At 43.3% G+C, this 14,665-nt stretch overlaps 1 protein-coding gene across 1 annotated transcript in view; it reads right to left on the bottom strand.

The window, feature by feature from the left end:
- The window catches only part of ITGB1 (integrin subunit beta 1), a 42,466-nt gene that overhangs the window by 13,558 nt on the left and 14,243 nt on the right, over positions 1–14,665 (bottom strand). The window contains 6 exon segments of the mRNA XM_032235518.1: positions 2,441–2,442; positions 6,568–6,806; positions 7,496–7,524; positions 7,526–7,634; positions 7,637–7,663; positions 10,326–10,548. Of these exon segments, the coding sequence (XP_032091409.1) occupies positions 2,441–2,442; positions 6,568–6,806; positions 7,496–7,524; positions 7,526–7,634; positions 7,637–7,663; positions 10,326–10,548 (629 nt within the window).

Genomic DNA, 14,665 nt, shown 5'->3' with positions numbered 1-14,665 from the left:
GTGTAGGGCTGTGTCCAGACAAGGGGTCTATTACCTGAAAGATACTTCGTGTTATGCATATAAGCAGCTTCCTATTTGCATGCAAACGTTGTCTTCCTCTTTGTATTGTTATCTGTACTACCTTTACATCATACTTGCATTTATATATTCCAACACTGGAAGTGTTTAAAAGATGTTGGATAGCCATTTGTCTGAAACAGTATAGGGTTTCCTGCCTAGGCAGGGATTGGACTAGAAGACCTCCAAGGTCCCTTCTAACTCTGCTACTGTATTGTATTATTGTATGGTTATATATACTTCTGATCCCAGGGTTGCAACCAGCCATAAAACCATGAGTAGGTTAATTGGTTTTAACATATTTTTCTACTCTTTTATATTATTTCCTGTTGACTATGTTTGTATGTTTTTAATAGCAACAGCATTTTAGACATATACCGCTTTACTGGGGTTTGCAGCCCTCTCTAAGCAGTTTCCAGAGTCAGCATATTTCCCCCAACAATCTGGGTCCCGATTTTACTGACCTTGGAAGGATGAAAGGTTGAGTCAACCTTGAGCGATGAGACTCAAACTGTTGAATGCTGGCAACAAGCAAAAGTAGCCTGCAATACTGCATTGTAACCATTGCGCCACCACGGATCTCATATTTAACCTTTATGTGTGTGGGGGTGGAAAAGCTCAGTGGTTAAAAACCCAGAGCTTGTCAGCTGAAATCTGATAACCTGGGTGCAAGACCCAAGCGCTGTGTAAGGGGGTGAGCTCCCATTACTTGCCCCAGACTCCTATCCACCTAGTAGTTTGAAAGCATGCAAATGCCACTAGATAAATAGGTACCACTTCAGTAGGAAGCGCAAGTGCAGAAGGCTGAGTGCACGTATGCGTGCTCACATTTGCAAACCGGTAGGGAATGACATTGGTCTTACCTGAACTGTTATTTTAAGAGGTGATTGCAGGATGGGCCAGTGATGGTATTCTCACAGCCAATTGGCCTCGAGACTGAGTTGAATCTGAAGCCACGCCTCTGGGCTCCTCTCCTCTGACTCCAGTTTCATCCAGTGATGGGACGTACCCAAGTTTCGTCTCATGGGGTAGGCCCTCATTGATTCGACAGGACCTGCTACAGGACCCTGCGGCCGAACGCTGTGTCGGAAGATGCGAAAGCATCCAGTCTGTAGTGCTGGCTGAAGGGTGATGGAGGCCCATGTTGCTGCCCTGCAGATGTCTTCTATAGGGGAGGCCCAGGCCGCCGAGGTGGCCGTGCTACTAGTGGAATGGGCCATGATTCCGGCCGGAACTGGCAAGTTTTGTGCCTCATAGGCAAGGGCAATGGCCAGACGGATCCGCCAGCTGATGGTGGACATGGAAACTCTTTCCTAGAGATGAGGGTTGGAATGATACATAGCCTCAGGCCTTCAGAACTCCGCCATCCGCCTTAGGTAGATCCGTAAGGCCATTCTTACATCTAGGCGGTGCCACCTGTGCTCATGTTCCCTGGCTGGGTCTGGGCAGAAGTCCGGGAAAACCATCTCCTGGGCGCAGTAGAAGACCGTGTTTACCTTGGGCAGGAATGCCGGGTCCAAGCGTAGCACTACCCTGTTGTTGTGAAACATGCATAGATCCTCCCTGGAGGAGAGAGCCCCCAGCTCCGATACTCGCCTAGCCAAGGTGATTGCCACCAAGAACACAACCTTATGAGTGAGTAGCTTCCGGCTGGACCGTCCAGAGCAGTTCATAAGGGCTCATAGCATCGTGGGAAGGTGCCACGTAGGAAACCTGTGGACTGGCAGTGGACAAGGTGGGCCCGCCCCCTTGAGAAAATCTAAGGGCAAATGAGGTAGCGGAGTGGGGTCCTCCCCAGGGAGCACCATGGCCTGTACCATGGTTAGGGACAGGCCCTTGTCCAGACCCTCCTGGAGGAATTCCAATACATGAGAGACCATGGCCTTGGAAGGGGTCACGTGGGCAGCCTGGCACCAGGAAACAAACATCACCCAGGTGGAATCATAGATCTGGTTGGTTGACTGTCTACAGGAGGTCTCAATGGTTCTGATCACTTTCTGGGACAGGAGGGTGCCTCTCAGGCACTCCCACCCAATCTCCACACAGCCATTTGGAGCCATTGTGGATCTGGATGGACCAACTTCCCCTGTAGCAATCTCACCTCTGCCTGGGGAATTCTTCACAGTCTCCCTTGCTGACAGACTCAGCAGGTCCACGAACCACGCCCTCCTGGGCCAGTAGGGGCCATTAGGATTACTTCCGCCTGCTCTCCAACTACTTTCTGGATGACCCTGGGGAGGAGAGGTCGGGGAGAAAGGGTACAGCAGCCCGACCGGCCACCTGGAGCGAAGGACGTTGACCTCCTCCGTTCCTGAGCTGAGAACCAAGAGAAGAACCGTGGCAACTGAGCGTTGCCGACAGATCTGCCACCGGTCTCCCGAACCTCTGGTAGATCCTCTGGAAGAGCTCCTTGGACAGACTCCAATCTCCATTGTCTACCATCTCCGGCTCAGCCAGTCCGCCTGATGGTTGTCGATGCCGGTGATCTGTTCCGCGTATCGAGTATTGGATCCCAGTATCCCAGCGAGTATCCCAGTGACATCGCCTCTGTGTGCAACAATCTGGATCGTGTGTCCCCCTCTCGATTGATGTGCGCCTTTGCTGCAACGTGTCTGTTAAGACGAGGATGTGGTGACCACTACTGAGATTTGGAATCACCATAAGGCAAGATGGACTGCCCGGAGCTGCAGCCAATTTATGTTGTGTTGAGGTCGTTCTTTGATCACCGTACCCGTGCCAGCTGGAAGTCTAGGATTGCCCCCAGCCCAACAGGCTGGCTTCTGTTGTCAATATGAGGCGCTCCTGTTCCCTGAATTTACAGCCCTTGAGCAATGCTGGGGACATCCACCACTTGAGAGACATCAGCACCTGCGGCATCGCTGGTACCTTGACTGTCAAATTGTTGGAATCGCCCTCTGATATGGAACATCTCCACTGGAGCATCCTGGTGTGCAGCCGCGCCCACGGGACCACCTTGATGCATGAGATGAACTTCCCCAGCAAGCTGGAAAGGGCTATGGGAACACAATGATCCTTCGGATCTGCTTGATTAATTTCAACGAGCTGGACCTGCGATCCGAGGAAACACTCGACCCAACTGGGAATCAATCACCGCCCCCAGGTGTATTCGGGTGGATGGGCAGAGAGTACTCTTCTTGAAGTTAATCGAGAACCCTAAGCCTTGGAGGGTTTCAATGACCTGCTGAAGATCTGACCTAGTCTGAGCAGGAGACACCTCCTGGACGAGGATGTCATCCAGGTAGCAAAAGAGGCTGATGGGAATATCCCTCAGATGGGTAGCCATTACTGCTAACACCTTGATAAGGGTCCTGGGGGGGCGAAGCCAACTAAAGGGTAGAGCCCTAAGTAGGAGAAGCATAAAAATGCCTATGTTCGAGGAAGAGGGGGAGGGGAAAGTAAGCCTCCGTGAGATCAATGGATGCAATGTAGTCCTCTTCCCGAATCCCTGCCAGGATGGACTTGAGGGATGCCATTTTAAAATGTCTGTATACTAAGAATTGGTTTAGGAGCTTTAGGTCTAAAATGGCTCTCCATCCCCTGATGATTTTGGCACTAGGAACAGATTTGAATAGAACCGCTTGCCCGCCTGGTCCGCAGGGATTCTCTCTATGGCTGCAATGTCGAGCGAGTGCTGAATGGCCTGCCGCATCTGCTGGCGCTTGTCAATGTTCTTCGCCAGGGGGAACACACGGAAATAATTAGGGGCAAGGGACAGATATTCCAGGCGGAGACCATGGGTCATTGTACTGAGGACTCAGGCATCCATGGATATCTCCGCCCAGGGGTCTGTGGCTAGAGCTAGGCGGCTGCAGGGGTCCTACTTGCCCCAGTCTAAGGAGCGACCCCCCCCTCAAAAGGGCTGTTTGCCTTGGGGCTGGAAGCGGGATCTGTCCCGATTGAATCCCCTGTTGGATGGCTATCCGCCATGCCCGCCAGGTACCTGCTCTGGTGGGTTTCCTGTTCCTGTGGTCGCTGTGCTGACCTGCGATAATAGGGCGTGGTTCCTCTGCTCCACCTTCTTGGTCGATGTCGGAAGCGCCTTCTTCTTGTTCTTATCCTCCACCAGGATGAGGTCAAGGGAAGTCCCGAAGAGAGACACCCCCCCCGCATAGGCAGCTGTTGCTAGTTGCCACTTTGCCTTGTTGCCCACCTGCCAGCCCCGGAGCCACAAGAGGCAACGCAATGTGATGGACGATGCCATAGCCCTGGAAGCAAAACTTCATGGCGTTTAAGGTTGTGTCAGCTGAGAATTGAGCGACCACCATTAACTTGTTGATATTCTGGTGTAGGCGGACGTCCTCTGGTGGAATGCACACCTGAATCTGCTCCATCAGAAGGATGGCTGTAAGGTTGAAAAATGAGACAGAGGCAGCCACCTTAATGGCCCAAGCCAACAATTGAAAGGTCTTCCTGAGGATCATCTCTGCCTTCCTGTCTTCTGATTTCAGGTTGTCTGACACATCCTTGGGTACTAGTGTGGCTGGGGCAGCCAACACCACCACTGGTGGATCCACAGAGGGCATCTGCAATGCTTGGGAGAAATCTGGTTCGAATGTTATAGAACCATCTGTCATTGCTGCCTGAGGTAGGGAACTGCTTAACTACTTCCAGGAATAGATTGGGAGCAGGGATCTCCCATTTTGGGCTTGGAATAGACCGTGCCCTGGAGCTTCCTTGCTGGCTCCCCTTCCTTTGCCGCCCCGCCCCACCACCAGCTGAACAGTGGCATGCCTTTGCGTAGGAGGGACCGGAACAAGGTAGGAGGGAACAATCCCGTAAAGGTGGGGAGGTCAGACTCCAGGTCCTCCTCATCGTCAGAGAGATCTGGGTCACGCTGCACCTTGTCCCCCAGGACAGACCCATCACTTGCCAAGGAAGGGGACCCAGGGGGACAGACTGGCCCATGGCTGGGAGGATGAAGAACTGGGAGGATGAAGAACTGGGGACTGTGACCTCGTCCTGAGGTACAGAGCGAGACACCTAGCGCTGCATGCCTGCAGCATACCTGAGGCAATGGCTCTTGCAATGAGGTTCTGAAGACCCACAGGCAGATCCTCTGTATCTAAGGAATCCCAGCTGGATCCCACTAGCACCTGACTATGGCTGGGGATAGGTGCCAGGAAGGGCCTGGATAGATATCTACCTCCAGCTGTGTCTCTAGAGATAGAACTCAGGCTGATTATCCACCTGGTCAAGATCCTCCATGGAAAGGGGAGGGGAATGGGCAGCGCCCCACTGCACCTTCTCAGGGAATCTGGGGACCTGGGAGGCAGTCCTGCCTAGAAGGGCCCCCAGGGGTGACCTGGATCTGGATGGGGAAGGGCTGATCCTACCCTGCAGGGCCCGCAATCTCTCTGACCTGGAAAAGTCCTTAATAAAGCCCTGTGCCTCCTATCCTCGTCCTTCTGGCAGGCATGGGAGGAACGAGAGTTGGCTGAGGCCTTAAGCCTCCAGGAGAAGGCAGTGGGCCGCTGCCTGGAAGAGGTACCCTCCCCCAGGGGCATAGGGGTTGAAGTGGCCCTGTCTGCCATCGTGCTTCTACTTACAGCCACTCCTCACGCTCCACCCAATCTGTCCCTCACCTTTTCAGTTGTAGCAACCGGTTTCTCTCCCCTCGCAATTCTCCTTTTGAATTTGCCATGTTTGCACCCTCCAAGGCTGACGCGGCTTTTCACGGCGCTGAGGGCTTCGCGTTCTTCTCCACGCTCCCTGTGCTCCTGGTGCTTTGATCAGGCTTTAGGGGTTGTCAGGCTGGAAACCAGAGCCCATTAGCCCCTTCCGGTGCTGATCACAAGGCCACTACGGCTCCACGTGGTCAGCGGCTATAATGGCCACCAGAGCAGCGACCCAGCCACCTGAGCCTCCCAAATTCGAAAAAAATCAAGCCCCAGGCAGCTGGAAAATTGCAGCCACTGATGGGGAACTTATGAAAAGGAGGAGGTAGGGTCTCTGGAAGGCAGGAAGCCGCGCTTGTTTGAGGAGGGTCTAGTAATGGATTTTTCTTTCAAGAGTCAAAGCTTTTTTTAGTCTCTATGCTGGTCAGACTGGATAGAAACTGGAATTAGAGGAGAGGAGCCCAGAGGCGTGGCTTCAGATTCAACCCAGTCTCGAGGCCAATTGGCTGTGAGAATACCATCACTGGACCATCCTACAAACCCACTCTGGAAAAAGTAAGTAAATACCACTCCTGTCCAAAATCATTTGATGGTGATAGGAGGCATATAATTTAATAAATAAATAATTTTCATCATTTTCTGTTTTTTAAATCATATATTATACCACATCCATAAGCTGCAATCAAGAACATAAATTGTATTATGGGCTATGGATAACATAGCATAGAACCCCCCCCACCCCCAACAATAGTAGCCATGAAATCACCTTCACATGCTGATTCATTTAACCCAATTGACAACCATTTTTACACAAATCATTACCATATAACAAAATAATAATAAAATATGAGAGGGAAAGTCAAACACTACTTACACCACAAACAGCAACCTGCATTATTGCATCAAATCCTCCTTCCGGAGAATCCAAATTGCCTGAGATTTGCTGTTCCCCTACAAGTGTATTGAACGAGCTTCCATTGCTGGTAAAGTTGAGTACATTCCTGTAGCTAAAGGGACTTGTACAGTTGAGGTCACCTGTGCAGGGATTCCTGATTTTGGCAGGTGTGGTACTGATATAAGGCATTACTGTTTTTTCAACAAAAGAACCAAAGCCTATAAGAAAGAAAAAACAGCTAAGGTTCTAATACAATCAAAAAAGTTCTACGTAAAAGTAGGCAAATAGACAGCTCATGACTTGCAAAGCTTTCGTTGCTGGCAATCCTAGCAGAATCATCTTATAGTCATTGCTCTTCAAAAGACCACAAGAATTAGTATTGGGCAAGTTTCTGGTCTAGGTGATTTATTTTGAAAAGTAGAAACAATTAGCTGTAAAGAATACCATACCTTATCATAGTAGAAATGAATAAAATCTATGGTTAAGGAAATCAGCATTACTACACAAAAATAAACTTTAATTCTTTATTAAAAGACAGGCTCTGCTTTCCTTTGTAGGAATTTTCCAGAGGTTAGCTCAATGGTCAAAACCATTATTTATAGGAATTCTAAGTAATTAGAATAGAATCACTGTAAAAAAAACGGTTGTAATTGGCATCTATTTTTCTGAGGTTTAGGGATTCAGCTATGAAAACAACCTCCAGACTGTCACCTTTCTAATGCCAAAATTTATTGCTAGCTTGACATTCAAGGAATCTTTATGTCATAAGTTGTATGCAATTTTTTCCTGATGCAGAATATCATAGTTCTCTATAAGAGCTTCCTAAATAACTTTTATATTTGCAAACTATTTACATGTTATATCAAAATTGAAAAAAGCATAATTTATGCCTAAACAGAGTCCATACCAATTCGAAATCTGAAGTTATATTTTTCATTTACTCATCAGAGAAGTTCCAAGGCTTTTGACATTTTCCAAGTCATCTTTCATAGAGTAGGACAGATCCATGAGGTAATAAAGGTCAATTGGATAATCTTCAGCTCTCTGAATTTTAATGAAAATGTCTGTGGTTCCCCTAATCACAAGAAAGCAAAATTAAGCTAAGCTCTTCCAAATGGCAGAGAACAAAATACAAGTATCTTTATCATGAAAAACATCTAACAAAAAAGCGTGAAGGAAAAAATATTATCTAGTTTTTTAGTTTCTGCAAAAGTATTGCACTCTTGAGTCAATTTGAATGCTGTTTATTTCAGAAAGTCATTCAGACATGAAGTCATAAATAAAAAACTACTTATTATGAAACCGGAGATCATAATTTGGATTACCTCATATTAGAAATTGCAAGTATTTAAGGGTAACTTAGGCATGCAACACATCACTTAGAATACTTTTGCAAAAAAATAAAAAGCAACATTTAAGATAGGTATCAACGGAAATGATACCAACATTCAGCAAGTAATGTGTAACATATATATACATCACAAAGCACATTTGATTTATTATAAACAAGTAATATCTATTGATCCATTTCTTCCTTAGGATTAGCATTATTGCAAAATTCTACAGATAGTCCTTGATTTCTGACCATTCATTTAACAACCCTTCAAAGTGACTTATAATCAGTCCTTGCACTTACAACCATTGCAGAATTTCTGCAGTCCTGTGATCAAATGTGGTACTTGGTAACCAGCGTATTTCCAATGATGGTTTCAGCATACCTAGTCACATGATTGACATTTGCAACTTTCCCAGGAGACTTCCGACAAAATCCGTAGGGGAAGTCATATTCACTTAATGACTCTCTAATTTGCTTCTCAACCATGGCAAAAAAGGTTGTAAAATTGGGTGTGACTTACTTAATGACCACATTATTTAGTGGAGGAAGCTCTGGTCGCCATTATGATTGAAAGTCAAGGACTGCCTATCCAGGGAGCTCTGTCTAAAATGTTTTAAAAAACATTTTTGCCTTTTTCTCTTGCTTGTCTACCCTTCAAAAGGTTATTAAAGGCAGCAATAAAAATAAATAAATAAAACATTAAAACACAGGGTGAAGTTCAGTTAACACGAATAAAATATATCAATCATTAAAATCATTAAAATGTTTTTAAAATCAGTTTATTTAAAAAAACTAACTCAACCTAATGAAGTGGGAAGGTCAAATATAATTTCAAAGATCATTTTATGATTTTATGATCATTTAAAAAAGAGATAATTTCACAAAACATAAATTTATACTGTAAATAAAAATCCACTTGTGGGAAGGCTGTTCATGTGGCTATGATAAGTTTATGGAAATGATATAAAGAATTCTTAGAATTATAAATTTTGAATGAACCATGATGGAAAAGCATAGCAGTCTAGAACAACTATGCTTTACAGATCAACAGAGTTTGATGCCCTACAAGATTCCTTGTAGGGCATCTAGTCTAATACCCTGCCCAATCAGGAGACCCTACACCATTTCTGACAGATGGAAGTCCAGTCTTTTCTTGAAAGCTTCCAGTGATGAAGCTCCCACAACTTCTGAAGGCAAGCTGTTCCATTGGTTGATCGATCTCATTTTCAGATAATTTCTCATTTCCAGGTTGAATCTTCCTTGTTCAGTTTCCATCCATTATTCTTGTCCGGCCTTCAGGTGCTTTGGAAAATAGCTTGACCTCCCCCTCCTCTCTGTGGCAGCCCCATAAACATTGGAAGACTGCTATCATGTCTGCCCTGGTCCTTCTCTTCACTAGACTAACCATGCCTAGTTACTGCATTCATTAAGTTTTAGCATCCCGTCCCCTAATCATCTTGGTTGCTCTTCTGTGCACTTTTTCTAGAGTCTCAACATCTTTTTTTATAGTGTGTTGACCAAAACTGGATGCAGTACTCTAAGTGTGGTCTTACTAAGGCTTTATAGAATGGCATAAGTACCTCACTTGATCTTGATTGTATCCCCGTTAATGCAGTTTAGAATTGCATTGGCTTTTTTGGCTGCCGCCGAACACTGTTGGCTCATATTTAATTGGTTGTCCACTAAGACTCCAAGATCTCTCTCATAGTTACTGCTATTAAGCCCGATTTCACTCAGTCTAAATGTGTAGTTTTGGTTTTTCTTGTCTAAGTGTAAGACTTTACTTTCCTGTACATTGAATTTCATTTTGTTAGATAGGGCCCAGGGTTCAAGTCTGTCAAGATACATCTGGATTTTGAGGGCAGGGGTGTCAAACGCAAGACCCAGGGGCTGGATCCGGCCTGCGGGGCCGCCCTTGAAATAGCAAAGGACTGGTCTGTGGTGCCTTAGTCAGTGAAAATGGAGCTCAGGAGGGCTGCATGCGGTCCTCCCAAGTTCCGTTTTTGCTGGCAGAGGGTTGCAGGAGGCCACTGCAGCTGAAAATGGAGCTCGCGAGGGCCACAGGCGGCCATCCCAAGCTCAGTTTTCACCGGCAGAGGGTTGCAAGAGGCCATCGCAGCAAAAACAGAGCTTGGGTGCCCATTTTCTCTGGCAGATCACTCGGGCCACCACAGATACCTCTGATGTGAGTGATGTCAAGCTGGCCACCCCACACCTACGGTGTTGTCTATTCCTGCCAGCTTAGTATCATCCGCAAATTTGTAAGTTCCCTTTCTAATCCGTCATCTAAGTCGTTTATGAAGATATTGAAGAGTACTGGGCCTAAGACCAGGTTCATTGTATATATCATTGATCTGTCCAGATCCCCCACTTTGAAAACAATTTTTACAAATATTTTTACCTTTCCGCAGCTTTAACAGCACTTGCTGTGGTTGAATCTGGGTAATATCTTCTGGTCTAAGAGTTTCAGCAGTGCCTTTGATGCGATTTGTTACTTCTTTGTTTTTTAGCAATATATGTGTGCCTCTGGGGTTTTCAATTTCTTCTGGAGGGCAGCCTTTATTTTTTAAAGCATCCAAGTCATCACATCGTGCTGCTGTAGATTCTCCTTCTTGCAAAAAAGTCTAAGAATTATAAACAAGATTTATACAAATTATACATGATGCATTTGTTTTCAAGAACCCAACATACATTCTTCACCATTAAAAGTATTGGTTACTTTGATACAGTCAATGCTAATTTAATTAGATCTGGCTCAGCTGCATTGCACTACATCATACATTTTCTGTTTAATATTCTTAGGTACTTTTGAAGTCAGCTGCTTGAAAAATAGTATGTAATGAAGTAACAAAATTGCAGTATGTAATTGAAAAAAAGACACAATAAATTAATGATGCCTATACAGTTGCGGCTTTAGGCCAAGAAGCTGCACTATAAAAGGCATGGGCTTTGAAGCTATGACAAGTGGAGCCCAAAGAATGATTTCATGTTCCTAAAGGAAGGGCAGATGGAGGAGAAACACTAAAACATAAGCCAGCTGGACCTGTGCCACGAATACGCTTCTCTCCAGGACTAAAAGAAAGCGGCAAGAAGTAGACCACACAGAACACACAATCAGAACCCACAGTTAATAGTGATCAGATGTTGATGGCTCGTGGGCAATTTTTTGGCCCACATATCCAAGATGTTGGCCATGACTCTGAATCATAAAAGAGTAAATGTATGCAACCGTAAACAATAGAAATGTAATTTTGCCCAGCATTCCACCATGTGGAACTATAATTTCTTCTAAAGAAAATGGGAAAGAACATGGACATGTTTGGATGTGGTACCCTGCCTCTACAAAGATTAAAGTGTGTTGCTTTTCCCTACAAAAGAAATAAAATAAAATTCACAACTCTAAAATCAAGTCAGATTGTTAAATTCAATTTCACTAAGAATAAAAATTCTAATTCAGTTGCTCTCAATTCTGGCTAGATGGCATGTTTCTGGAGTCCCAGGCATAAGGATGCTTCTCATTACCTGCTTCTGATCCTTTTCAACTTCAGGTGCTAAAGAGATTGAATTTAAGAACTTCTACATACAAAGTGTGACTTCTTCAATGAGGAACACTCCCTTACTAACATTTCAGGTCTTACTCTCCTTTCCTGTTCCCACAAACAAATTAGCAGGAAAAAAAACCCCCACAGGTAACAAACATAAAGTAATTTTCAAAAAGCAGAACAGAACTGCCTTTCATGATATTTGATTTCAGAGAATTAAGCTCAAAAGTCAATCATTTATTTCTGGTTATAGTCACTATGGAGCCCCGGGAGGCGGTATACAATCAGTTTCATTCATTCCCTCTCTATATAAACTTTTATTGGTTTAAAATCAATAATAAAAATATGAACTAAACTCAAAATAAAATAAGGTGACAATAGAAAATGCAAAAAAAAAAAAAGAGAGAGAAAGGGGAAAAGGAAGAAAATATTTAAAGGTGTGACTTCTGACTTTGATCACAAAAAATACAAATTTAGTAATTCCTAATTTCCTGAAATACTATGTTACTTCTTCTCATAACCCATCCTTTATTTATACACAAATCCGTAAATCATTAATATTTCAGCCCTGGCATCAGCAAAAGTCTATAAGTCTTCCCAGAATTTTACAGAAATAAGTCTTGGTTGAGGTTAATCAATTTTGTATTCCTTTCTTTTCTTTCTAATCATTTTGAACTTCATTCAGAACCTGTTGTAAGATTTGATCTTTCTTTGGTTTTTCTCCCCATCTCAAAGTCTTCTCCAAATCTCCTGTAAATCCATTCTCCACATCTTCCATTTGTCCTTTGCCTTGGCTTGTCAATTATATTTCCACTTTATCTGGCACTTCTGCTTTATAATTCACATTTTTTTAAAAATTGTCAGTATTTCAACAATTTCTTTATATTATATTGTTATTTACAATTATATTATATATTATATTCCTGCATGATGTGACATTTGTTTCATCTCTTTGTCCGGTAGATTTTTGAAGGTTCTCTTTCACATCTATCATTACTTCTATAACATCTTTTCAACATACTTTATCCATAGAAGTAGACTATTACTTCCTAGTAGAGCATGATGTAAATAACCACTTTAATACAAATCTGGAAACCCTTGGAGTTTCCAATATAGGCCTAGTCAAAGTTGATAACTGTAGGTCTCTTCTCAGACCCTAGAAATGAACAAAAGAAATATCTCTCAATCTTAGCATCTAACTAGTTCCTGCATTAAAGCCACCAAAAAGTACCATCAGAACAGTTCATAAACATTCATAGACACGATGGATATAACTTCTTGCTACTGTCAAAACGGAGAAGGGAAACTTGCAGGTTATGTCTGTGAAAGAGACCAGCTCATACATATTGAACTTTTAGATTTATTTACAAATAGTGGAAAATTTCCAATAGAGAAAAGTTTCTATATATCATAGAAATCCAAAGCTGGATTACAAAACATATGTCTGGTTGGTACCGTTTCAGTTAATAACTCTGGCTTCACATTACAAATTGTTCCCCAAACAAGAAGCAAGAAACTTGAGATGAAGTCCAAGATATACAATAGATAAAACTTTTCCCAATATGGGAAATTAAGCCTACAAGTGAGAAATCGAAATTTAGGAAATTTCAAAATTCAAATTATATTTCAAATGAGTGCATAAGCTGTGGTTATCTTTGTCCAACTGCATTATCTGCATTTAAAGTCGTTGCCCTTCTAATGTGACAAGGAGACTATAATTAAATTCAGACAGGGTGACTCCAGAGAAACATGGTTTTTAAATAATTATGAGGCAGCACTGTACTGTAGGGGAGACAGAGAAGGCATATATGGTTGCCAAATGAAAGGACAAAGCTAAAGGAGAAAGTTTAAACAATATATTCTTCCCCCTATCAACTCAACTCTTAAATATAGACTTTACCCTAATTTAAAAAAAAGTTAGGACTATTTTTGCCTTTCTACTTTGCATACATTCAAGAAAACCGAGTAGCTTCAAAATGATCTCTGATCAAATTGATCCAAACTGTATTACTCTGAACAGATACTGGATGGACCACTTTTGCAAGCTAAATAGCTTTACTCTCTGAGGGCCTCACTCACACGAACACACACACACACGCAGAATCACTTCCCTGCCACCTGAATGCTCAAAGCATATAAACCAAGGAACTCCTCTGCCTTCAAACGGACAGGGGCCTGTTGATTCGTGTCAGAACAAGAAGAGGCAACAGACATATCCATCTTCAAATTCCTAGACCTGTAACTGATGAATGAAAGGAAGGAGAAAATCCTTTCTCTTTTCATGTGCTGAATGTGATTTTTCTTTCTTTAAGGCTAGATCATAGAAGCAAAATGTTAAGGTGCAGAAGAAGATTCTTGGCACTAGCAATAACACTCAGACATATACCGCTTTAATGTTTTACAGCCATCTCTAAGCGGTTTATAGAGTCAGCATATTGCCCCCAACAATGAGTCCTCATTTTATCCACCTCGGAAGAATGGACAGCTGAGTCAACCTTGAGCCGGTCGTGATCGAACTGCTGGCAGTTAGTAGTATTAGCCTGCAATCTAACCATTGCGCCACCACAGCTCTTAACTAGCACTATAATTTTTACACTCCCTGACATTGTGAAAGCTGAATTTTCCCCCTCTCCCTTCCCATTAAGTATTCTGGAAAGTTAGGACTGTTTATCCATCTAATGTTGGGGAAGAAGTCATCCTTAACTGCCATTACTTTTAAGCATATGGCAGCCCACTGCAATCCTGAATTTTGCTCTTGTGTTCAACAAGAAGGAAATATTAAGGATAGAACGATAACATATCAGAAAGCAGACAAGATAAACATAGCAGATGAACTCAAATCTCATTGTTCAATCTCTTTGTCTAAAACACCAAAAAGATCCCATTACTTGGCAAAGCCAAGCATTCTGTTGGTGTTCTCTGCCCTCATTCCCTTTTTAGTTTATTACAGGTTTTTCCTAACAGCTGGTCACAAAACCACAAAAGACCAACTCAACTCTCCTGCAGAAATCTAAATTAATGTAAGCAAAATGAGAATTGTGGTACATTGATAGTAAAATACATAAGATTTTTGATTTAAAATGTACAATTCAATATGAATGAAGTATAAGTAATGATTGTGGAACAAACACACGAAATGTATTTGTAACCAATCGACACACTTTCTGCAAGATGTAATGAAGGATGATTCTTTTTTTGT

The sequence above is a fragment of the Thamnophis elegans genome, chromosome Z, assembly GCF_009769535.1.
Source record: "Thamnophis elegans isolate rThaEle1 chromosome Z, rThaEle1.pri, whole genome shotgun sequence".
Taxonomy (NCBI): domain Eukaryota; kingdom Metazoa; phylum Chordata; class Lepidosauria; order Squamata; family Colubridae; genus Thamnophis; species Thamnophis elegans.
Note: the sequence above shows the minus strand (reverse complement) of the source record. Positions and strands in the feature narration are given on the sequence as shown.